Source organism: Sminthopsis crassicaudata, chromosome 1, assembly GCF_048593235.1.
Source record: "Sminthopsis crassicaudata isolate SCR6 chromosome 1, ASM4859323v1, whole genome shotgun sequence".
NCBI classification, from domain to species: Eukaryota; Metazoa; Chordata; class Mammalia; order Dasyuromorphia; family Dasyuridae; genus Sminthopsis; species Sminthopsis crassicaudata.
In genome coordinates, this window is record NC_133617.1 from 433,655,435 (window position 1) to 433,682,544 (window position 27,110).

At 31.8% G+C, this 27,110-nt stretch overlaps 1 protein-coding gene across 1 annotated transcript in view; it reads right to left on the minus strand.

The window, feature by feature from the left end:
• Positions 1–12,198: 12,198 nt before the first annotated feature.
• Positions 12,199–27,110, minus strand: part of ERCC4 (ERCC excision repair 4, endonuclease catalytic subunit) — a 37,839-nt gene continuing 22,927 nt past the window's right edge. The window contains exons 8-11 of the mRNA XM_074280581.1: positions 25,066–25,642; positions 22,641–22,733; positions 16,499–16,611; positions 12,199–15,838 (exon numbers count right to left, since the gene is read on the minus strand). Coding sequence (XP_074136682.1) covers positions 15,105–15,838; positions 16,499–16,611; positions 22,641–22,733; positions 25,066–25,642 — 1,517 coding nt within the window. The 3' untranslated portion in view covers positions 12,199–15,104. The remainder of the gene's footprint in view (positions 15,839–16,498; positions 16,612–22,640; positions 22,734–25,065; positions 25,643–27,110) is intronic.

Below are 27,110 nucleotides of genomic sequence, written 5' to 3' on the forward strand. Positions count from 1 at the left end.
AAACTCTTTCAAGAAGTAAAACAAAACAACAACAACAAAAAACCTACCTGGATAACATTTTCCATAGCAGAGAGATCTCCCATTTAAAAATCTTGCTGTTTTCCTGTCAAATGAAATGAATGCATAGCCTAAAGATCTTGAAAAATAAATGAGGACAACAATATTATTGCTTTAAAAATGTTTAAGCCTTATTGTCAAGTTTGGAAGCTCATTTCATGCTCTTATTTCTACAAGGCATTAAATGTGAAATAAGTCCCTATTTGGCAATTTGCCACAATGAGTCTACATTTACCATTTCTGTTACCTATGCTCAAATTCCCCCAGAATTCTGTAATGCATACTAGAATGTTTTGAAAGTTTGGTTATTTCCAGGAAGTGAGTATTTTATACAAACAAGCGTACTATAAATCTATTATTATACATACTGAAGTTTGTTCTGATTTTCAACATCTTTTCAAATAAAAAAAGTAATGTGGATTATTAGCCCAAAATTCTAATATTCGAATATATATATATATTTTAAAGACATTTGCACTATTTTGCAAATGACACCTTAAGACTCTGGACTTCAAGAGAAAACATTTGTTCTGTTGTCAAAGAGTCTTCCCCTTTATAGACCTCAAAAATTGAGATTAGCAACTTCTAGAGACACACAGAAAGTCAGATTATGATTTATATAGCTATCCAGAGACAAAAGGGTAAAATAGAATAGATAAAGAGATAATGCTAGGGACAGAATGACATAGAATGTTCTGACACTAGTGACCCTAAAGGGTGGATCATAGTGAAATTTCCAAGCTGTTTTCATTTGCAAAAGGATTTAGTGGCCAGCTAGCACTGGTAAGAGCATATGCCTATCTGGCATAGGACTGAAGGAGAACTGAAGGGAAGTAATACATGGGACCTTTCCAAAATGGCTAGAAAATTGTTTTTGGAAATAAAGACAGACTTAATAATTACAGAAATATAATTGGAAATTATATTTATATTAAATTAGAATTAGATATTTACATTAAATTGGAAAATAATTGGAGAAATGGCAGTTTTCAGACAAAGAAACCAAAGCTATCTATAGGCACATTGAAAGTGTTCTAAATCACTATTGATTAGAGATTTCTCTAATTAAAATAACTCTGAAGTAACATCTCATATCTATCAGATTGGCTAATATGACAAAAAAGAAAAATGATGGAGATGTGAAAAAACTGGAACACTAATGCACTATTGGTGGAAGTGTAAACTGACCCCATCATTCTGGAAAGCAATTTGGAATTTTACCCTAATGGCTGTAAAACTGTGTATATACCCTCTGATCCAGCAATACAACTACTAAGTCTATATTCCAAAGACTTGCTAAGAATTGAAAAAAGGACCTAGTTTTACAAAAATATTTGTTGCTGCTCTTTTTATGGTGGCTAAGAATTGGAAATCAAAGGATGTTATTGTGCTCTAAGAAATGACAAGCCGGATTTCAGAAAAATTTGAGAAGATTTACATGAACTGATGCAAAGTGAAATGAACAGGACCAGGAAAATGTTTGAAGAACTACGAATGACTTAATTATTTTCAGCAACACAATGAAAGGCCTAATGATGAAGCATACTACATCTTTTTTTTTTTTTTTTTTTCCCCTTGAGGCAATGGGGTTAAGTGGCTTGCCTAGGGTCACAGCTAGGAAGTGTTGTGTTTCAAGCCAGATTTGAACTCTGGTCCTTCTGACTTCAGGCCTGGTGCTCTATCCAGTGGGCTACCTAGCTGCCCAGCATACTCCATTTTGAGAGAAAGAACTGATATTGTTTGCATATAGACTCAAAAATACCATTTTTCATTTTCTTTCATTCTTTTTCTTTTGTTCTAGTTTTCCTGTACAAAATGGCTACTCCAGAAATGTTTTACTTGATTACACATGTATACCTATGTCTGATTGCTTACCGTATACCTATGTCTGATTGCTTACCATATTAGGGAGGGGAAAGGAAGGAATAGAATTTTGAACTCAAAACTTTTAAAAATTATTCTAATATATAAGTGGTTATTTTATATCTATATATCTGTATTCATATAAACATAAAGAAATAAAATTTAAAAATGAAATAAAACATACATTTTCATAAAAATAATTGTAAAAATATTAATTGTTCACAAACTAGGATGATATAATAAAAAAATCAAAGTAAAGCATTACTTTATAGAACTAGAAAAAATAATAACAAAATTTATATGAAGGAAAAATTGGGGATGAAATGGACTTAGCAATACCAATCTCAAACAATACCATGAAACATTGATTCTGGTTAAAAAACAGAGATAATTCAGTTGATCAATATGTAGGAACAAATGAAGCTAGTAGTCTTCGATTCAACAATTATAAAGTGTCAATTACTGAGGTAAAAATTCACTATTTGATAAACTTCTGAGAATTTCAAGATGTAGAAAATTAGGTTTAAACCAATCACTTCATACCTTTTATCACAAGACCTAGATATAAAAGTTTACATCATTAAATAAATGAGAGAAATACAGAAAAAAACAAAACAACAACAACAAAAAAACACCTATCAGAATTATGGAGAGATGGAAATGTTCATGACCGAACAAGGGATACAGAGGAAAATAGAAAATAAAATGGGTAATTTTGATTACCTAATATTAAAGTTTTTGCAAAAACAAATTTAATACAGCTATGAGTTAAGAAGGAAACTAGGGTAAAAAAATACTTTGCCACAATTATTTTTGATGACAGTCTAATTTCCAAGTTATATAAGAAACAGACCCAAATTAATAAGAAAAAGAACCATTCCCCAACTGATAAATGGATATGAACAGGCAATTCTTAAAGAATCACTTCTAATTTAATCTACTTAGTTTGTTCCTGGTAAGGAATCTCTCCACCAACATACAGCAGCTGTTCTGGAGCTTATTGTTTGAGAGAATTACTTGGGACATTGAGAGGTTAGAGAACAATTGAACCCAAAGCTTTTTGATTATAAAGATAATCCTATCACATTTGCTTATCGAATATGAAGAATCCAGAGAAATTTGAGAACACTTGTATGAACTAATAAAGTAAGTAGAACAAGAATGAAGAAAAACAACCCTGAAAGACTTCAAAACTCTGGATGAACATGACTTGATGGTGAAAGATGGCTCACCTCATAATGGAGAAGTGGTAGATAAGAGGTATTAAATAATATATTTTTAGTTATGATCAATGTGTTATTTTGATTTACTTTACTCTATAGAATATCCTAAAATATTAATGTAATTTTAAATTTAAGCAGTTTAAAATGTATTAATGAACAGATTTAAATTTTAATAACTCAAAATTGTTCTAAGACCTTTGGAACACCCTGAATTTATTTATGGAAAGAAAGAGTTTTACTGGAGCTGAGGTAAAGGCAAATATGATGTAGAAGCATTAGGAAGTGGCAAAGATATAAAAAAAAAACATACCTCAATAAAACAAAACTATCACTCTTTGCAGATAATATAATGGTATATTTAGAGAATCCTAGAGAATCAACTAAAAAACTACTAGAAACAACTAACAATTTTAGCAAAGTTGCAGGATATAAAATAAATCCAAATAAAGCATTAGCATTTCTATATGTTACCAAAAAAATTCAATAGCAAGAGATAGAAAGAGAAATCTCTTTTAAAATAACTGTAGACAACATAAAATATCTGGGAGCCTATTGCTAAGACAAAGCCAGCAACTGTAGGAATACAGTTACAAAACACTTTTCACACAAATAAAGTTAGATCAAAACAACTGGAAAAATATCAATTGCTCATGGGTAGGCAGAGCTAATATAATAAAAATGACAGTTCTACCTAAATTAATCTACTTATTCAGTGCCAATCAAACTGCCAAAAATTATTTTATAGAGCTAGAAAAAAATGATAATGAAATTCATCTGGAACAATATAAGGTTAAGACTATCAAGGGAATTAATGAAAAAAAATGCAAAGGAAAGTAGCCTAGCTGTACCTGACCTAAAACTATATTATAAAACAGTGGTCATCAAACCATTTGGTATTGGCTAAGAAATAGAGAAGATCAGTGGAATAAGTTAGACACATAAGACACAATTGATCTAGTGTTTGATAAACCCCAAATCTATAGCTTCTGGGATAAAAACTCACTATTTGAAAAAAATTGCTTGGAAAACTAGAAAATAGCATAACAGAAATTAGGCACTGACCAAGGTTTTACAAGCTATACCAAGATAACGTCAAAATGGGTTCATGATTTAGACATAAAGGGTGATACCATAAGCAAATTAGTAGCACAAAGGATAGTCTACCTGTTAGATCTGTGGAGAAGGGAGGAATTTATGTCCAAGGAACAACTAGAGAACATTATGGAATGCAAATTTTTGATTACATTAAATTAAAATGTTTTTACACAAACAAAACCAATGCAGCCAAGATTAGAAGCAAAGCAGAAAGCTGGGAAACAATTTTTACAGCCAATATTTCTGATAAAGGCCTTATTTTAAAAATATATAGAGAACTGAGTCAAATTTATAAGGATAATAAATTTATAAGGATACAACTCATGCCTTAATTGTTAAATGGTTAAAGGATATGAACAATCAATGTTCAGATGAAGAAATTAAAGCCATTTATAGACTGTGAAAAAAACACTCTAAAATACTTGTGTCAGATTGTTGCTATCTTGGGAAGGGAGGAGTTAAGGAGGGGAAAAATTTGGAACATACAAAAATGAATGTTGAAAACTCTTTATGGTACTTGGAAAAATAAAATACTATTGAGAAAAAAATCTCAACAAAACTTTTAAAAAAGGAAAAAAAAGGAGTTGGAAGAGAATGATTATATTCATGTTTAAAGACTTAACATTTACAAAGTACAGTGCATTGTTGGTGGAATTGTGAAATGATTCAACCATTCTGGAGAGCAATTTGGAACTATGCCCAAAGGACTATAAAACCGTGCAAAACATTTTTATCAGTTGTCTAAGAATTAACCTAAGTTTTCAAAGACTAATCATCACCTGCAAGATTTTTGGTCATAACAAATCATATCTACTAAGAAATGAAGGGACTGTAATTTGTTTCCATATATATGTATATATATATATATATATATATATATATATATATATATATATATATATATATATATATATCCTGTGCATTCATGAAAGCATATATCTTTTAAAGTACTGAAGTATTTACTTATTGTCATGGTACTTTGTAAATTTTTTGGTGGCAATTTATTTTTCAAAATAAATGAAAAGATAATTTTTAATATTCACCTTTGTAAAACTTTGTGTTCCAACTTTTTCTCCCTGGTCTCTCTACCCCCTCCTCAGGAGAGCAAGCAATATGGTATAGCTTAAACACATACAATTCTTTTAAACATATTTCTGTATTTGTCATGCTGTGCAAAAAAAAAAAAAAAAAATCAGATCAAATGGGAAAAAACCACAAGGAAAAAAAAAAAACACCCAAGAGAACAACAACTAAGTGAAAATACTATTCTTTGATTCATATTCAGTCTTCATAGTTTTTTCTTTGAATATGAATGGCATTTTCCATTACATCTATTGGAATTTGGATGAATCACCTCAATTGATGAAAAGATCCAAGTCCATCACAGCTGATCATCACATAGTCTTACTGCTACTATGTACAATATTGTCTTGGTTCTGCTCACTTCACTCAGCATCAGTTTACGTAAATCTTTCCAGGCTTTTCTGAAATCAGTCTGTTCACCATTTCTTATAGAACAGTAACATTCCATTACATTCATACTAGAACTCATTCAGCCATTCTCCAACTGAAGGGCATCCACTCAATCTGTAGTTCCTTGCGATTACAAAAAGGGCGGCTATAAACATTTTTGCATATGTGGGTCTTTTCTCCTCTTTTCTGATCTCTTTGGGATACAGACCCAGGAGAGACACAAGTCAAAGGGTAAACAGTTTTATAGCCTTTTGGGCATAGATCCAAATTGCTCTCCAAAATGGTTGGATTTCACAACTTTGCTAACAATGCATTATACTTTGTAAATATTAAGCCATTATACATGAATATAATCAATCTTTTCCAACTCTTTCAGCACAGTGGATCACTTTTTTACGTTTTCTGTATTTCCCCATAGCACTTAATACAGGACTCTGACAATAAATGCAGTTGACTTCACTTGCCTTGAAGACAATTAAATATGTAGTAACATTTGCACACACATATACACTTAGATTGTTTTGGATAATAGCTTGATAAACAACGAATGTTCTCACTTTTCACATCTACACCATTTTTTCCTTCTTTCCCTTTTCCACTTCCCCTGAACCATCTTTTACATGCAATTATTGCTTCTACTATACCCATTCAGGAGTCAGGATAGTAAGCAGTATCTACTCCGTATCTCCTAGTTTCCTATCCCTAATCCCTTTTCCCCTTATTTACAAATTCTCAGGGGCTTGGGGACAATAACAGAGAATATGAAATTGAGGCCCTTCAAATAATGTAACCACAACAGTATGTTTATAACCTAATTTTCTTTGGCTATACACATACACATAAACATACTGAATAAATTAACATGAACAGAAAAACAAGACAAGGGTTTGTTGGGTTTGATAACAGAACTGCCTTAATGATTGGTAAGGACCGATTTCTATTCAATTTGGGAGGGTTTCTTGGGAGAAGAGAGATGCTTGTTTTATATCCTCACTTGATGTTCACCATGAGATCATAGTCAGCATTTATTTGGAAATCAAACTTTATTCAAGGCATTCCAAACTAAGCAAAACTATCCCTAAAGAAATCCACCTCTGCTTTGAGAAAAACAAAAAAGCTCATAAACCAAAACGAGACTTGTGACTTTGATACTGACTCATTGTCAGACCAAGAGCATATAGACATTCTCTGATAAGAGGCCCCGAAGTCGCCCTAGTTTGTTTGTAGTGAGTCATGCTGGAAATCACACAGTATTTTTCTCTCTTGTATCATGCTCGGCTAGGCAAGAATCAGAGGCAGATGTACTCCCAATCGACATGTAGTTACTCTCATTGTTCAGTGACTCTCAGTTTAAGCAGGCAATTTATGTAACTCAATAGGGACCCCTATTGGTAAGGATACTGAGCTCCTTACATTGGGTGCCCTGCCCCCAGTTACATGCATGGTGGACTGTGGAACCCCTCAAAAAGATTAACAAGAGGGATGGAAGGAAGAAGTGCCCATTTCACAAGACCTAGCAGTTACAGAGTGAGGCATGAGTCATAATTCTTAGGATATGCCCATACTGGAGCAATTAGCCATATAATTGCTCCAATAATCAACTCATTCCCAGCTGCAATACTTCTCTAGTTTAAATACTAATCCTGTGAGCCAACTCTTGTTATTTATATGCACAGCAAAGGTTTAACTCTAAAAATTAAAAGCCCTTTATGCTAATGCCCCTTTCAGTCTCAATTTAAAATTTGTGCACTCATTTGCTAATGGAAGTATGGAGGGTTTTCAACAATTATTAATGTCATGTTCAAATCTACATAAAATAGATTTATCTGATGCTTTGACACATTATGGCAAAGTGTTCTGTTTTGACAATAATAAATCACCATAGCAACTCTGCTGCCCCAATTACTGTAAGTTCAGTACAACCCAGAATAAGAAAGAAAAATTTCTATGAAGGTTTAGCACTGGCTGTATAAAACGGCCGAACATTTACTTTCAGTTTCCAAGACAACATTACTGAGCACATTTTTTTTTTTTTTCTTTATAAATTGAATGCAGAGAAGCCTGTAAAACAGTTAAATCCAGAACCGAATTCCAAGGAGAGGGGGCTAGTCCAATTCCTATGGCCAATTTACACTTAAGCAGACCTCACAAAGGGGCTGCCAATACTCTATAACCAAAACAGAAGACTTTGAAAGACTATTCCAGCTTTCAGTTCTATAATGTATCAGAATGTGTTCATCAATCAACTGAACTCTCCAAGGTTACCAATGATCACGTAATTGCCAGAGTAAATGCTCTCATTGCCTCTTTTCGATCCTCATCTTTTTTAACTTCTTTACAATAAATGATGCTCTTCTCTCACCTCCAGTGTTTGATTTTTAAAAAAAAATTTTTCTCTTTTCATTCTCCTCATTGTTTGATGGTTCCTTATTATCTTTTGCTAGATCATTCATATTGCTCCCCTCTGTGTACCCTATGGCTTGTCCTCTCTCTACACTCTCTTGATGATCTTACTGGCCCTAATGGGCTCAAATATCCCCTGTGCAGATGAATCCCAGATCTATAGGTTAAGTTTTAGTCTCTTCTAAATTCTAATCCCACATCACCAATAACATGTTAATCTGGTTATATGGATATTCAATTTATGTGCCAAATAAAATGAATTAACCCAACTCTACCAACCTTCCCTTTCTGTTGAGGATATCAATATTCTTACAATCCTTTAGGTTTGCAACCTTGGAGGAAACAAACTTATTTTCCCTTATCTCATAATTTAGTTATCACCCTCATGATGCCATTGCCCATCTTTGAGAAGGAAGAATAATTTGTGAGTAATAATGGCTACCGTTGGGGACCTAATCTGCCGATTCAATTTAGTCAGTGCTGCTATTTCTTCTCCTTTTTCTTCCTTCATCACATATGATTTTTGACCATAAATCATCTAGTCAAATATCCTCCTGTTATTCAATAATTTTAAAATTTGTTTTAGGTTCTAGAATTCATAATTGCAGGAAAGAGAAAAACATGATACTTTATGATTTTAAAAAGCTTTTAAAATCAGTCTTGGTTTTTTTATACCTTTCTTTCTAAATACATACATACATACATACACACACACACACACACACACACACACACATATATATATATATGTACCGATACATACCCCATCCCCACCTCCACTTAGTGAGTCATCTCTTAAGATACAGAATAAAAAGAGGAAAAAACAGTACAGCCGAACTTAGTAACACATCAACCAGGTCTGTCACTATATGTAATGTTTAACATACATAGCAATCATGTAGTCACTCTCCCCCCAAGTTTTCCCATAACATCCTCTTCCAGAGGGATGTGCAATTTCTCATTTTTTCTTTGGCAAAGTTTTGTTAGTACACAATATGTATTGTTCTTTTGCATTTGTAGTTATAGTCATTATGTAGATTGTTTCTTTGGTTCTACTAATTTCACATATCATTTCATATAAATCTTTTCATTTTTTTCTGCATTCTTCATATTCATTTTTTGGAGGGAAAGGGAAGAGAGAAAGAATCCATTATATTTATATTTCAATTTGTTAAGCCATTCCCACCAATGAGTATGTTTTGTTTCCTGTTCTTTGCAACCACAAGAATATTGCTATGAATAAACATACACATACACACACACACGCGTGCGCGCTCAATCTATGATTGAACTCCTTGGGACAGACATGCATGGGTAAATATATAAAAAAGACACATATATGTACATCTGCATACATGTGCATTTACTTAGCATATATCACCATTAAAATATTTCAAGTGCGTCATTTTTTTTTTTTTTTTAAACTAACCCCCTGGAGTTTTGTTTGCTTGTAATGACATGGATTTTGTTTGGCCTCTTATAGTTTCTCTTTTGCCCCACTGAAATCTGTGCTACTAAATTTAAGTTTTTATGAAGCAGAAATGGATCCTGTGGAATATCTGAAATGTCTATTTGCTCATCCATAAATTTTTTAAAATTAATTTTATAATTATACATTTTTTTGACAGTATATATGCATGGGTAATTTTTTTTTTTATAACATTATCCCTTGTATTCATTTTTCCAGATTTTCTCCTCCCTCCCTCTACTCCTTCCCCTAGATGACAGGCAATCTCATACATTTTACATGTGTTACAGTATAACCTAGATATTATATATGTGTGTAAATCCAATTTTCTTGTTGCACATTAAGTATTGGATTCCGAAGGCACAAGTAACCTGGGTAGAAAGACAGTAGTGCTAATATTTTACATTCAATTCCCAGTGTTCCTTCTCTGGGTATAGTTATTTCTGTCCATCATTGATCAGCTGGAGGTGAGTGCTCATCCATAAATTTACCCCTTAGAATAAGCTCCAATTTACTGATAGTTCATAGACGATAGGTATATGTCGATAAGGAATACTGATTAAAGGTTATAAGGAGCTCTACTATACTTTAGTAAATAGAAAGGAGAAATAAAGCACCACTTAAGCAATAGGACAAGAGTTTTAGCATCAGCTTACTATTCTTCAGTGTCTTTAAAAAAATGTTAACAGTCATCTTTCACATCCACAACTTCTAATTTTAGAAGCTTTTGCCAACATGAAACATCAAAAATGTCAGTCTAAGTTGGCAGTGTTGCTGTATATGGAAATACAAAAACATTCAGACATCTGGATTTCCTGAAGTTTAACAACCATCACCCTCCTCTTTCTCTGAGTGCAAATGAAAATACAAATAAGAGAATTTGTTCTATTTCTTTTGGGGCAATTTCACTACTGCTTGCTAAGAGAGAGTTCATTTATTTTTATTTAACATTTTATTTTTTTATTTTTATTGATCATTCTTGTTTTTAAATTATATTTATTTTTAATGTATTATTCCCCTTCATAGTGAGTTATCACTTATAATAAAAAAAGGGGAAAAAGTAGCTTAGTAAAAACTAAACAAAACACAGATTTCTGACCATGTAATAAAATATTCCACACTCATACTCAGTGCCAACCTACTCCCCTACCCCCAATGGGAGTGAAGTGAAATTTTCAACATTCAGCTTGATGACTATAAATGTGCACAATTATTTGGCTTTGCTATCCTTCTTTCACTTTACCTTGTTGTAGTCATTGTTTTTCTGGTTCAACTTGCTTCATTCTGTATCAGTTTACATAAATCTTTGAAAGGATTTTATTTATATAAGCTTCCTAAAAGGCAGGATCTAGCTTTGCTTTTATATTTGTATTCCCTAGCATTTGGCACATCATAAATATTTTTCTTTCTTCCATTCATTCCTAATAAAATATTCTATTATTTTCAACACAGAAACAAATTTGTTTTCTACTTCATTAAAAAAAGACATTATTGTATATTTTAAAGCAAAAGGTAAAGTTAAACATTTAAAGTTAATCTTCAGAAAAGTAAACAAAAACTAATAATGCTGTACAGATTATAACAAATGGCAATATAAAATTGATAATTCTTGCACTCTAAACTTCATATGAAAAAGTGTCAAGCATGATCTAAACGATGCTTTATTATATAAGCCAAATTGTAAAAGTAAATAGCAGTAAAAGAAAACAACAACAAAAAAACCACATTTTATTTAGTTTTTGAACAATTCCTTTGTGCCTTGCACAGTCTCACCCCCACTCCCTACCAAGGATTTTTTAAGCTGAGTGTTTTTAAAGTCTAAAATGTATTTATATATCCCGTAAGGGCTTCTTGAGATTTTAAAAAATCCTGATCTATATTTTGCTATATGTCATAATGCTAACAAAGGAAAATAAAAACTATAAATTTTATTCCAAAATACAAATTTTTTTTTGTTTAGAATAGATATAAATCAATTACATTCTGCTACTCCTCCCATCATTTCTGTTTAAATTAAAATACAAAAGCATTTTATAGGTTTTCTTCATCTGTAGTCTACTCTGATGATTATACATGAGATACCTGAAGTTTAGCATCAGGCAGTAAATATAAACTAAATACAATCATAAAAATCAACTTCTTGTGATACTGATCACTTAAGTCCAGCTAAATTTCAGTCAAGGTACTTAAATTTGTGAAAAGGCTCCTTCTTCTCTAAATTGTCACGTTTCTAAAGAACTTTCTTCATGTTAAAAAGATTACATACATGTAAAACAAATTTTCCTAAAGTTTTTGAATCAAAACCACATTAAAAAAAAAAAAAAAAAGCTACTTCCACATCTGATCCCTAATCTATAGCTTTCCTGAATTATTGTGGAATATTTTATTTTCATGCTTATAATCTTTTATAAATTCTACACTCAGATATTAAGCTATGTTCATACACCATGATTTAATCTTCTATCTTTCCCTAGAACTGGACTAACAGTATATAGTTTGTATTTAAATCTCCTAATCCTCAGGATTAAGAAGCACTTAAATCCATTCCTAAAGCAGAATTTAGATATTTTCCTTTATAGTAAGAAAAAAGATAACTGTGCAAACAAATGGGAAATATTTCTTGTTTGATTTTTATTTATTCCAGAGTTGGAGTTTAGAAATAGAGGGAAAAATATTAAATTTAGTTTTTTAAAGAAAAAAAGGTCTGGAAAAAATGAATTATAAACTCATAAGTCTTCAAATAAACAAAAGCTTAAAAATAGTCATTATTTAAGCCTAAAATTATATACATTTCTACAATATTTTCTCTAAAATGTAATGTTCTCTGTTGAGGTTTTCTTGGGGTCTCTGGAGGCAGCCTTGTTTCAGTTCAGTAATCACCACAAGTACAACAAGTTGTTAAAGTCCAAATCCTTTATTATCTCTTTCAAAGTCCTATCTCCTTCCCTTGGGGTCCAGCTAGTTTTCTGCAGGCCTTCCGGAGTCTTGGTTTTCATTGGAGAAGCAAAGGAGGAGACCTGCCACCACGGTGATGTGAGATAGGATGGATCTGTCCAAGTCCAAGGGCTTATGCTCCAGCCTTCTGTCTGCTTGTCTCTGAATCTGCCTGGCTTCTAGCTTATATGCTCCACACTGAGTATAAACCAATCATTATATCACTAGGAAACCATTATTTGTTGTAGGATTAAATCAATGCTAAACTAGATTTAACATTGTCTCCTCAATTCCACTTAGTACCTTGTTTCAAGTTCTGACCCATAACATTTCCTTGTAGGATTAAATCAATCATATTGAACCATGCTAAATTGGATAACTATTGTCTCTATCAATTCCACTGACTTAGTACCTTGTAAGAATACTTTGTTTCAAGTTCAGAGTTTTGGCCCATAACACATTTCTATGATTCTATGATCAAGATTCCAAATATAATTCAAGAAAACCATACACTTTTATTTAACAGAAGAAAGCATTAGCTAACCTGTTGGTAATGAGTCAATAATAACTATCATGGTAAAATTTATTGATAAGGATAAAATTTTTATATCTCTATAAATATCCATGAGGGAGAGTGATTAACTCTTAAATAACTATTATTACAACAGTGAATAATAGTATTAGAGTGCTGAGACAAGAGTATTCATAAACTCTATGAAGCTATATTAGATATAATAAACAAGGAATAGTTTGAAGCCTGGCATCTTTAAAAAAGAATTTTTCTATTTCAGTGAATATTTGATGATTTTGTGCTCTCTTCCAAAAATAAAGTAAATATAAAAGTGAATGTAAAATGATAACTTAAGAAAACTCCAATACCCCACATTAACATTTTTATCTGGAAAATTTATAACAAGTACATTTTTGACACTAAAGAAAACAAGCCTAGAACTTTGTCTATTTTAAAATAGCCATCTTACATGATCCTTAGCCTACCTCTCCAAATCATCTCTCAATTTTATTACATGACAATGTAATTAATGATAATAATTGAATTCAATTTAGAAGTACATTTTTATAGCACATTCATATTTCAATAAATCAAAAGTATTGCTGAAATAATCTACAAGTGACATTTATAAATACATTTATTCAGTTGTGCACACTGTTTTTTTTTTTTTTATTCCAGGTTGTGTGACAAAAATAAAACAAAACTGTGACTTTCACAGATAAGAATGCAAATTTTACCACATGGACTGCCTTTTAATTTTGTAGAAGCCAAAGACAGTCCCTATGAACTATGTAACAGAAAATTCACTGCCAACAACCAGATTATTACAAAACTGTTTCTATTACAGACAATTTAAGGAATAGAATTTAAGTCTTTTAAGTAATCAGTAGAATGCTAAACCACATTACTCACAAAGGAGGCATGAGCTGGATTCTTTTTTCTATAAAAGTTTGATTTTAAAAAATGTATTAAGCCTAGAACAATGATTATTTCCTATTTGCTGATTCTTGTGTAGTATTTCTTTGGATAAAACTCAACTATAAAAAAATAGAACCTCCTCAATTTAGTTAGCCACTCATTTGTATGTAATCCAGAACTCATATCAGAATGTGTAGTTCCAGAATGCACAAAATGTGGAAGTGAACAGATCATAAAATAAGCTCAAAAGGTATTACAGAGTGCTATGGGAATTGTAATTTTAACATATATATGTAGGAGGGTGTGAGAAAGGAAAGCATTTAAAGACTAGAATTTGGGGCTCTGATATCCCAGGAGTTTAGGGATCTTCAAAGAAGCAAAATTCTAACAATTCATTAATACTGATAACTTCTACAAAAAGGCAATTTACTTTACATTATAAAAAAGTTATTAGTCAAATTATATTACATTACATATATTCTCTTAATTAGAAATTCATCAGGCTAATAATTTTCCTATCTGTTTTACTCTTCAATCAGCTGAGATAAATCCTCCAATGCTTTTACACTGAGAATAGGAAATTGGTTAGGAATAGCGAAAGGTGTTTTCCTTACCTTTGGAACTCTTTCGTAAAAAATTCATATATTTTGTATAGCTAGTACAGGAAAACTGTACTATATGTATTTCTTCAAAGTTTAAGAAGCACAAATTTTAATTCATAAAAAATTCCTTCACCCATAAATAGTTAAAAAATTTAAATGGACACCACAGCACACTTCATTTTTAACAATGCTAGTATAACAAAAGGGCAAGAGGGAGCAAAGTTGGTAGCTTAAAAAAAACTCTCATGATTCATCAGAAGGATCTCAAGATGGTGTAATTCAAAGAACACTGACCTTAAATCAGGAGGAGTAGCTCTGGCTACTAACTAGTTGTTTGACTCTGGGTATGTAACTTTCCTTTCCAAGCATCTTTATTCTGTAGATTGAGGGCCTGAACTAGATGATTTCCAACTTTGGAATTCTTAAGATTTCTGTTTCACTGAGTATAATGGGAAATAACAAAAGATTGAGTTAAAGAAATGAGATTGTAACTGCTATTATGATAAAAGACAACAAAGAGTGTGGCCATGCGATCAAAATAAACTACCTCTAAAATTTTATTTTTTAACTTTTCCCTGAGCTATAACTTCTGTATAGGATGCATGAATGAAATCATAAAGCTGCTTAGCATTTGCAGCATTTCCAAGAATACTGGAGAGTTTATCTTGTGACAAAGTTGTTAATTCTGCAATGCTTTTTACATGATTCATTAAGGAACAACAGTTTTTGGCATTAACACCTGGCATTTTTAATAAGAAGTCTTGGGGTCCAGGATTGTATTTTTCTGAATCAGGAAGGGTTTCAGTATCTGCTGTGATAGCCATAGCTGTTGTTGCATCAGGTTGTGGCTTGTTCTGTTTCAACTCCTCAAACAACTCAGCAGTTGCATGGGGGGAAGGGCACCAAAGGATCCGAAGTTTTGGGAAATGAAGAGTAAGAAGAGTAAGTTTGGAACTAATATCATTACTGGAAATCTCCTGATGTAGAGAACCTCGAGAAGTAAGAGAGAAAGGCTTACTGGGATCAAACTCAATCAGAAGTACTGGTCGCTTATAATATCGAGACATGGAGATGCACTGACTATAGAGACGGCCGTTATTTAAGGATCCAATCAAATCACTGATGCTTTTTCTCTCCACACATATTTCTGGAGTTAGGATGTAATCTCCTACTTCTAAAGTAACTGGTTCAATGTCAATCCCTCGACGATGAAGCAGAGATGGAAGTTCACTTCGAAATTCTCTCATGTCCACAATTATACTTTGTTGCAAATTAGTCTTTTCCTGGCCACCTATGAAATGAATACAGGCATTTAGAATGATGTCATTAAAGAAAGATATATGCTTAAATAAAGATTAAAAGCTGAGACAAATGATTCTTTTATTAAAGTATGATTAATGTTTAGGAGGAGTTCTTACCAAATCTATTTTTTTTCCCCCTGAGGCTGGGGTTAAGTGACTTGCCCAGGGTTACACCGCTAGAAAGTGTTAAGTGTCTGAGACCACATTTGAACTCGGGTCCTCCTGAATTCAAGGCTGGTGCTCTACCCACTGCGCCACCTAGCTGCCCCCTAACCAAATCTATTAATAAGCTTCTAGCATTTTAGAAAAATACATTATAGGGGCAGCTCGAATGTGGTCTCAGACACTTAATACTTCCTAGTGGTGTGACCCTGGGCAAGTCACTTTATCCCAGCCTCGGAAAAAGGGGGGAAAAAAAAGAAAAATACATTATAGATTTCTAAATTAGATACATGGCACTATGATGTTTCCTACCTTTCATCAGTAAATCTAATTTAATTTTGCTGCCAGACACAATGGGGCTTGATTGTCAAAAGAGCACACATACATAATTGCCAACTTACAAATAAAGGACTTATAAAATGACAAATGCATACAAATAAACTTGTCTGAAGGCACAAAACAATGATCTGGAGATGAGAAGTACTCACCTGCTTTGCGAGTGTCAGTAGAAGCATATGCAGATGTAGCTTCTCTTGCCAGGTCTAAGTTTGTTTCATCTCTCCCTTCTCTTTCTTCAGGGATAACCATACTTGCCTTTTCTCTGAAATATTAAGAAATTAGAGCAAAAAATTTAATTGAACAATGTAAACTTTGGTGAAATGATGTATCAAAGCCAAAAATACACAACAAATAATAGCTAAAAAGAAATAGGAAAAACTGCATATTACTTTCTGGTCCTCCAATAGAAGAGAGTATATTTTTTACACTACTGGCTCTTTTAAGGATTTGACAATTCAAAATTTCATTAATTTGGATAGTGAAAAGCTACACACACACACACAGCACTACAAGGGAATGTTTATGATAGTAAAATATTTCTAAGCATTTAGAAACATTTACACCTAAGCAATTGTTATGGTACTTACAAAAGAAACAGATAAAAAGCAATGTTTTTTTTTTTTTTTTTAAATTAAACACATATTAGACTTAAAACAAATTTTTTTTTGAAAATGATTTTTTTGTAAAACGAGAAACAATAAAACTTTGAGAAGCTAGATCTCTTAACTGGAATTTTAAAAATGCATTAAATTTTTAGGGAGAAAGACAAACCATGAGAACAATTATAGAGAATTATTACACTTAAAAACAATTTCAAGGGTAAAATATAAGCACATGTTTAACCCTTTAGGCCACTACAGCTTATATTTTCTCAATTCAAAATTTAAATAGGCCTTTAGTATCCCCTAAATGCATGACATTGTGCTAATCGTATATAAGATTTTTTAAAAAGTACCTACTTTCATGGAACTCATATTTCATTAGGTCTATAATACTTAATAACTACAACATAATTTGAGGTAAACAACTAAGAAACATGCCCATAAGATATTAAAGAAAACGATTCTACATTCTCTAGTATAGGTCACTATAGTTAAGAAATTATACAGTACTCCGAATAAGAAAGATTATATCAGAGTCTTGGCTCTATCACTTATTAGCAGGGGGTCACTGAACAAGTCACTTAATATCTAACCATTACTTTCCTCATTTGAAAATAAAGAAACTACTAACTACTGAACTATGGTGATGATCAAATGAAATAATGTAAGTGGAGGCACTTTGTAATCTGCAAAGTGTTATACAGATGGAAAGTTGTTAATATTAATGCAATGCAGTGATAATATAACATTTAGCATAAATATAAACTCTGTTTTAGCCATTCACAATGTGGCTCTATTTCAAAGTTTTTAAAACTGTGGTTCACAACTCCATGTGGGGTCTCATAACTGAATGTGGGGGTCATGAAATTATGACTTATTATCAGTAAGTGTTTGATTTGTATACCTATTTCATATGCCTGTATAATCAGGGTCAGGTAAAACTTTCTTGAGCAAAAAGAGGGTACGAGTAGAAAAAATTTAAGAAGTCCTGAGCTAGTCCACTTTTCTAGCTTGGCTACATATTACTTTCTCTGTTATGTACTCAAGTTCCAGCCAAACTTGCAAATTTGATTTTCACCATATATGATCCTTCATCTACAGCCTCTGTCTTTATCTTCCAGGAAAATTCTTCCTCCTCCTCTCTGCTTTTTAGAACCCCTAACTTCCTTTCAGAGCTCTTGAAATTTAGTGCTACCTTCTAAAATACTTTCTTTTTGATGTCCCGATTTTTGGTGCCTACCTCTACTTCTTTGAAATGATTCTATATTACTTTTCTCCAGGAGAATGTAAGTTCTTTGTGGGCAGAGGTAATTTTATTTTTGTGTTTGTATTATCAGGGGAGGCCCTGTATTATGGATATAGTGACTAGTACATATTAAGTTTTTAATAAATGTTTTATCAATTGATTTGAATCAACAATAGGAGCTTCTTCTGCTGCTGAGATGAAACATTGTAGAAAGTAGAAAGCTACTTGCCAGTCAATACTAATTAATAAGCATTAACCATTTAACTTCCACAACTTAATCTTCCCCATTAATGAGGTTAATACACCTGTCTTGCTTAATTATCTCACTTAGTTGTACTACGGTTCAGAATTTTGTAAATGCCAAAGTATGGACTATTTGGATTTTAGAGAGTGTTTCAGCTCTAGGTCTAGGTTCTATAAAACTATTTTTAAAAAAATTGTTGTTTTTGTAATGATTTCTGAGGTAGAAATACTCCCCCTTCCAGATGAAACCCTCTGTAACAAGAAAAAGCAATTAAAGCAAAAACAACTGACATGGTAACTCTTTAACAATGTACATGCAAAAAGATACAATATTCTGAACTAGGAGCTCCTTGTTTCTCTGCTACATGCATTTTATTATGTGTTCTCTTGGACACAGACTGGTACTGATGTTTTTAAAAGTCTTCTTTTGTGCTAATTTACATCAAACTGAGAATCAAAAAATCCAAGGATTTTTTTCCACAAAAGGGAAGGGCAAAGTAAAGGCTGAATTTGCTATGTAGTTAAAAATTTAAGCTTTAAATGTCAACCTAGAAGAAATGGATTATATGTAATTTTTTTCCAAAAAGTTAATATTTTTAACTAAAATAGTCAAATATAAATATATATATTCTTGCTTAATTAAAAGAAATATAAATTATTGTAAAATATTGAATATTGTTTTGAGGATTGCTATCTTTTTAATACAATATAGCAACCATATGTACTTAATTTTTGATACTACTATCCACGATTAATACTTGTTACACTGAAAATTTGCCTCCAAATGATTTTACAATTGTTTCAACTAGTTTTACTAAGTTAAACAAATACTAATGGTCTGAAAAACTAACCTATAAAAATAAATATAACAGCACTTTAAAATGCAAAATATAGGCCTTCAAAAAATGAAAATTGTTATATTAAGTACAGTAAAACTCATATAAAAATGACAATTCTTTGCAACAACTTAAGTATTTTTTGAAGCTTATTTTCTAAATTAATCATTATCTTGATTTAACTCAAATTATAACTACATATAATTTTTTTAAAAAAATAAGGGATCTCTACTTTCAACACTTTGTTAAATTAGTACAGCTGACTGCACAAACTCATAAAATTTCACTAACTTAGAAGTATTCTATCATTCAGTTTTGATTTTCATTCATAATTAGTGAGGTTTTATTATATTTACTTTAAAAACCTTCAATAATACTTGGAAAGTCTAGAGAAGCAATAATGATAGAATAACTTAGGACTCTGAAAAAACATGGTTTTTGAACCAAGCTCTACCAGTAATTTATTGTGTCATGGAATATTTATGATACCAGTGTCTCACTTTCCAATTAGTAAAATATGAATAATACTACTTTATCAACAATGTAAATTGAAACTACTGTTTACTACTATTTTCTCATAGGTAGAATTCTATTAGTAGAATTATAATTTTTCCTTTCTTTTATAAGTGATTCAATGACTACAAACAGTTCTTCCACTGCTAGCCCAACTGTTTTATATTATTATATATTAAAATATTTTAAATAGTAGTATTTGCATTCCTTAGAGTCTGGCATATGCATGTTGTGGTAAAGATCATATTTTAAGTCTGTCTCTAATAGAAATTTAATATAACTAATTCCCAAACTAAATCCCAAAATAAAAAAAACAAATCTTGCCTTTTAAAGAAAACTTCTCAAAGTTCTAAAATGTAACTGAGGAAAAATATTATGAGGAAACTTCAACAATAGAGATGATTTTACACTTGGATTTATTTGCTAAAATTAAAAAATTAGCTGCACAAGAGATTAAGATTTATCATTTATCATATCAGGTAACTAGTTTTATATATATATATATGTATAAACTAAGTTATAGATAGAAGATTCTTTATGTTCCCAGATCTGTCATTAGATTCAAATATTTGTTATCCATATTCTATCACTAATCCCTATGGATACAAAGTCATTTGTGAATGTAAGGAAATGTGATGAGGTAGGTACTATCTAGCTATAAAGTTAGTAATACAATGCTACTGAATGACTTCAATATGCTTCAAAGTAATAAATAATTCAATATATTTTTACTACCTGCTAAACTAACTGGGTTGTTGGGGGACTGGAAAGGGAATGGTTAATTTTTTTGAGCACAAGTATTAAATTTGATCATTTTTTAGAACATAAAATATTAGTTTGGTCTTTGTATAGAGAATAAGAATTTCAATTCAATAAACATTTCTTAAGCACCTACTAAGAATAAGGTGTTATTCTGGGTGCTATGTATGCAAAGAAAAAAAACAAAAGGATCCCTACACTCAAAGAACTTATATTTTAGTGGGAAGACAAATGTAGGCAAAAATAAATAGAATCAAGATAATATGACAAGGAGAGTAATAACAATGGTGGGAAAAAAAGGTAGTGAAGCCTCCAAGGAAGATAAAGAGCTAAGGGAATGAAGGAAGGTAGACGTGAAGTGAATTGCTACACACACACATACACAGTATACAAATTATATCTAATACACACACACACACACACACCCTATAGTATAAAATTATTATAAAATGATGGCATCCTTGTACCTTAACTGGGTAGGATAGTATCTTGATTAGGTGATCAAAGGCATTCCAATTAAGTGTGAAAAAGTCTTGGTCAATTTAAATGTCTCTGACAAGCCACTAAATGAACTGGAAGACAACTGCATAGGAAGAATATCCAAATTGATTGGGGATAATCCCAGGGATCATAATAAGGCAGTTCAAGCCCAGGAAAGATCAAGAGTTGAGTAAGGATTTGGTGGCAAAGAAAATAGAGAACCAAGAGTTGAGTAGGCAAGGGAAAGGAGGTTGAAAAGTAGAGTACCTTGACTTTAGCTCCTTTTTGCATTGGCCATATAAAGACCTTTTGAACTTTGGGAGTCCAAAGAAGTTATCATATTCTTATTGGCATCTAAGCAGCATTTCCAAGGGCAATGGCTACCTTAGTGGTCAAAGACAGACCGAATATGGATTCATAGTCTTTCCAAGGGAAGCATATTAAAGATTCCCCTCTATGGGATTTCAAAAAACGTGATTATATAGTTTTTAAATTACATATATATATATATATATATATATATATATATATATATATATATATATATATGTATGTATGTATGTATATATAGTTTTTAAATTGAGCCAATTTTCTTCTGAACTCTGTAAGCATTTGTGGGAAAGAAAAAAAGGCTTTCTTTTTTTGGGGGGGGGGGTGTTTTATATCAACTATTCTTACTGTATACCCTTAGTAAATATGCTTTTCTAAAAGCTATTTAAATCTGGATAACTAATGGATATCAATTATGATCACAGTGGAAAGCACATTGATGGGGCTTGTGATCTATAGTACCAAACAAACAACTTCTCTACCCCTCATTTATACCGACTTCTGAAGGAAGATGTGGCCATGCTCTGGATCTGATTTATCAATGAAAATAAGAGCCTGAATAACTCTTACAGTTTATGTAACATGAGGATCCTAAGAGGCAGATGAGGCTAGAGTACTTTATAATTATGAAGGGAATACATTGTGGAAATGTATGGATATAAAACAAAAATGAGTTTTAGGAAGAGCTTGGTTTTGGAGGAAGGAGAGGATGATACATGTAGTGGACACTAGTAAGGCAAGGGTGGAGGTTAGAGAGAGCTGTTTACTTTTCACTTCTGCCTAGGATCTTGGTGGCAGGTAAAAGGTGTACCACTGAAAATTATCTATTTTCTGCATCTGGCAACTCTATGTTGCTGCAGGTTTTAAGTGCTTAAGTTGGCAAGGCAGGAGTATTTTGAAAAGTTGGAAACTTGAAACTACTTCAGTCAAACCCAATATTCTCAGACTTGCCTTTTTCAGTTCAGGCTATTTACCTTCTGAATTCTGGGAAAAACTTGGGAGGGGAGAAAGAAAGAAACAGGTATGTCAGCTATCACTAAGAAAAAAAAGTTCAGATTTATACTCTCAATAGAACCTTTCCTTATTAATTTTCTTTCCCTCTCACTTTTTTCATTATCTAGGAAAACTTAAAAAACAAAACAAGAGCAAAACCTAACAATTTAATCAGCAGTTTCTTCATACTTCTTATATGTACATTATAGATTTTCCTTATGGATTCTACCCTGGATCACTTAAGGTATTTCTTCTTTTGCTAACTACACACTAATGCTCTATGTATTACCTAATGAGTTTCTCAAAAGCTTCTTTTTCTTTCCGTAAAGCAGTAAGATAGCGCTGTTCTTCAGTTGAACCTCCATAGATAAGAAAATAAACCCTGCAAGTCAAGACAGAAGATTTTATTAGGCCAGAAAAACACAGTCCTAAATCCCAAAAGGGAATAGTATAACTCTTGAATTTAGCAACTCAAAGGACTCAACTGATAAATATTTGACTAAGCATAAAAGATTCCATTAATCACACTCTTACTAAAATTAAGCTGCCAAACTCTACCTATTAAAGGTTTTATTACCCAACTTTTTTTTTCCTTTGTCAAAAGAAGCAATCAAGTTTGGGTAAACAATGAAATACAACTAGAGAAAATGAATGATCATTTCCTCATAAATAAAAAGGAGTCCAAAACTACTCCCAACAACTCAGAGATTATATTCTTTTTTCACTTTTGCAATCCTGCCAAAAAAACCGTTTTAAACATTAGATTGTTTAGTTATAGAAACCAATTTATAAAAGATCACCTTAGTGGAAAATAAACAATAAGTGAAATCTATACGATCTTTATTTTTATCTCTCCAAGTGATGTCTCAGGTCTTTTGCATTGATAAATGTCTTAACAGAGACATCACACATTTTATATAAACACACTGACATAACACATTGATTTTTCTCAAAATTATATATATATATATATATATATATATATATATATATATATATATATACCTCTTCTTTTTGGGGTGGTAGAAGAGAAAAGTCTGCTATTTACATTGCCTCTTTTGAAATGTTTAACTATGATACTCTTTTCTTTTTAGGTTCCTATAATAGACAAGATCACTTTTCAATCACTTTTCCCCTCCTCCATCCCAAATCTTCCCTTGTAATGTGGTTATAGACAATCTACCTCTTTTCTACTTTGTTTATAGCTGCAATTGCTGGGAGATGGAATCAACTACATCTTTGCCCTACTTTTTCCCATCCTTTTAATGTTTTCCTCTTTTATTCCTATCTTAAAAAAAAAAAAATTCTACAACTTTTCTCTTTCCTTGTAAAGCTTTTTTTCTAGAATGTTACTAACTAACTGCAACAGAAATCTTTGGAGTATATATACTATCACTAAGCACAATGAGAACTAAGAATGAAACATTTAATCATTCCCTGATTACTTTTGTTCATCTCATTCTCTATACAAACTTCTAATCCTGTATTACTTTTGATTCATTTCTACTAGTCTAGCATGCCAGCATGTGTTTATCTGAAAGGCTGCAAGAAAGTTTTCCCTTGGCTCTGTCTATTGGTTCAGACTGAGTTCAAGATAATCATTTTGCTGTTTATTTTTGTCAAAGTTAGACATCTAAGATATTATACTTATAGGCTCATAGAATCTGAGGAGTTGAAAATACCTCAGAGGCAATCTAGTCTTTACCAAATACATAAAGTCCTTACCAAATACACAAGCCCCTTCTAAAATGCCTCTTACAACTGACTTCTCTAGCCTCTGCTTGGATATGCCTCCAGTTATGGGAAAAACACATCATGAGCAATTTACTCCATTTTTGACAGATCAATTAATAGGGAGTTTTTTATATTAAGAAAAAATCTCTTTCCCTATAGCTTTGACTCACTGGTCTAAATTCTGCTATCTGGAATGACAGAATAAATATAATCTCACATGTGACAATTAAGAATTAGAAGACAAGTATGATGCCTTCCTTCTTCCTTTTCTCAAGTCTTTTTGGGGAGCAGCTAGATGGTGCAGGGAATAGAGGATCAGTCCTGAGGCTCACTTAACATGTACTAGCTTTGTGACCTTGGACAAGTCACTTAACTTCAAATGCCTTGCCAAAAAATAAAATAAAATAAAATAAAATAAGGACATTTAAAAATACTGAAATTATCCTCAAATTTGAGGCTGAATCTAAGCTATATAATTTTACTTACTCATATGATTCTATATCTTAAATATCAAATCAACACAAATACAATATGATAGTAGAAGAACAGAAAAAATGAGAAGTAATTTGCTAGGATGAGGCCTAGAAAGGGCATTGGAACTGGAGTCAGAAAACCTGGTTTTTAATTTCAGGTTCTACTATTTAGAATTATAACTCCAGGCAAGCCATTTCTATCACTAAGTGTCTGTTTACTCATTTTTACTTTTGAGAGAACTGGATTAGTTAACTCTTCCTACCTGTGGATATTATTCAGCCCAGTATAAAATTTTTAAATCATTCTTATAAAAACTTTATAAATTCGTGATTATGCAGTTAAAGAAATTTTAAAATGCCTTTTAAATACAGTAACTTATAATGCATAACAATAATTTAAAGAAGGAAAAAGAACTTGTAATGATTTTAGTTAATACCAAAGAAGAGTAAAACTAATTAAAAAACCAATAATTCGGAATTCTACTCATAATAATTTAATATACTTGCCTCATAGGCTTTCCAGGCCTACTTGCCCTATAAATTTCAAGTTGACGAACAAATGTTAGTTCTGCATCATATAAGACAACATATCTTGGCTCCACTTCATGTAATATCCTGGTCAGAGCATAGGGGTCACCACAACCCAGAAGTGGATGGATGACAGTGAGGGGTTCTTTCAGGATGCCATATGCAGCATCAGATGACAATTTCACACCAAACACTTCAGGTCCAGTTTCCTTGAGGCAGTTTTCTTGGCTGTTGTTTATTTCTTTATAATCGAGTTCCTCAGCTTCATCCTCAATCTTTGTTACCATCTGAGTTAAAGTCAATTCTTGCTTCTTTGTAGATCTTTGTTTTTTGGAAGTCCTGACCTTGGCTTTTGAAACTTTGGATTCTTTGCTAGATTTCAGGTTTCCTTTAGAATTGTCTTCTTTACTGAATTTCATTTTTACTTCTCCAGCTTTGTTATCCTTTCCAAAGGTTTTTGTATATAGCTTCAATAAAAAAGTCTTTGCTCCAATAGTGAGATATTCTCTAAGCTGTGCACATGTTCGATCATCACTTGCACAAATAAGTACTTTTCCTGAAGCCAAGAAAAAATTTTTAAAAATGTGTTCATATCTTACTTTCAAAATAAGAAAGTTTATATCATGCCTCTTGAATAAAGATGCATAATTTAAAAAATTTAATTGTTTTCAACAGTTTGTCAAATTCTTCTATCTTAAATTTTTTGACTAAATCTTTGACTAAAATTGTCTAAGTTGGATATTTTTAGTGTTTTTTGAAAAAATACTAATTACAAATATGATATAAAAATATTTTTCTTTATTAGTAATTTTTAAAAGAAAAACTCCTGCTTCCTATAATAGACAAGAGTATTTTAATCAGTGAACAACAAAAGGAAAAATATATATTAAAACACATTTAAAAGCTCATGCTATAAAATAATATTGGATAAAATGATAGTTATTAATTTGTACTTTTTTAAATCTATGAACTTAAAAATTTCTTTTAAATTTTTATTTTTACATTAAAATGACACACATATTTTTATTTTCTGGAGAAAAAAAATGAATGAATGAAAATGTTTATTAGATGCCAAACACTGTGCTTTGGGCATACTAAGAGAAACCTAAAACAGTCATGGCTCTCAAAGAGTTCACATTCTAACTATAAAACAATGCATTAAAGACAGCTTGCCTTCAAAAAAGATGTAAAGGTCCATTGGTTCTTGGTGGTAGCACAAATGTCAAGGCCCAAGAATCTGGATAATACAGTTGTTGGGCAGATGGAAAAGCCCAGTGAGACATGATCATTAAATGACAGTCATACCAACAGATTTAGTTAAAGATTTAGTGGATAAATTATGGAAGAAGTGGGTATTTGATCCTCAGTCGGGTGCTTTATTCATTTGAATAAACTAATGATCCACTGGAATTGTCTCACATAACCCAAACATATTTAAGAAAACAAATAAATATTAGGATAGAAACTGTTCACAGATGAGACTTGTTGCTAGTTAAGCTAAAGCAAACCTGACAAAAATTAATCTTTTTCTATGCCTGTTCTGTGTAATAAACTAGGATATGAAGTTGGGATCTGGGAAGAAAACCAAAAGGCCTTCTAGGGAAAATTGTCTTTCTTTAGTATGCTGGGTTTTAAATCATAACAATTAATATTTGAAGCAGTATCTCACTGTTCAGAGACTTTAGGAATTTAAAATTGTCTATTTTGATCTACAGAAATTACAAATCTAAAGAGGTACAAAGAAGGAAAAAAAGTTGTGGTTTCATTATTTTCTTTAAAGAAACCATACCAAAAATATTTCAGAATTGAGAAACTTAACACACTAGACTAAATACACTTAAAGACAAAAGGATCTTGTAAGAAACTACATTATCATACTCATATATTACACTTACATGTATCACATTTCTACTTTATTTCTTTTGCCAAGAATTCTCTTTTAAATCCAGTAATGTGAATTATTTGCGAGAGGAATTTGGTAAATGTGAACTTAAAAAAGACTATGACCACCTTCCTAGTCAGGC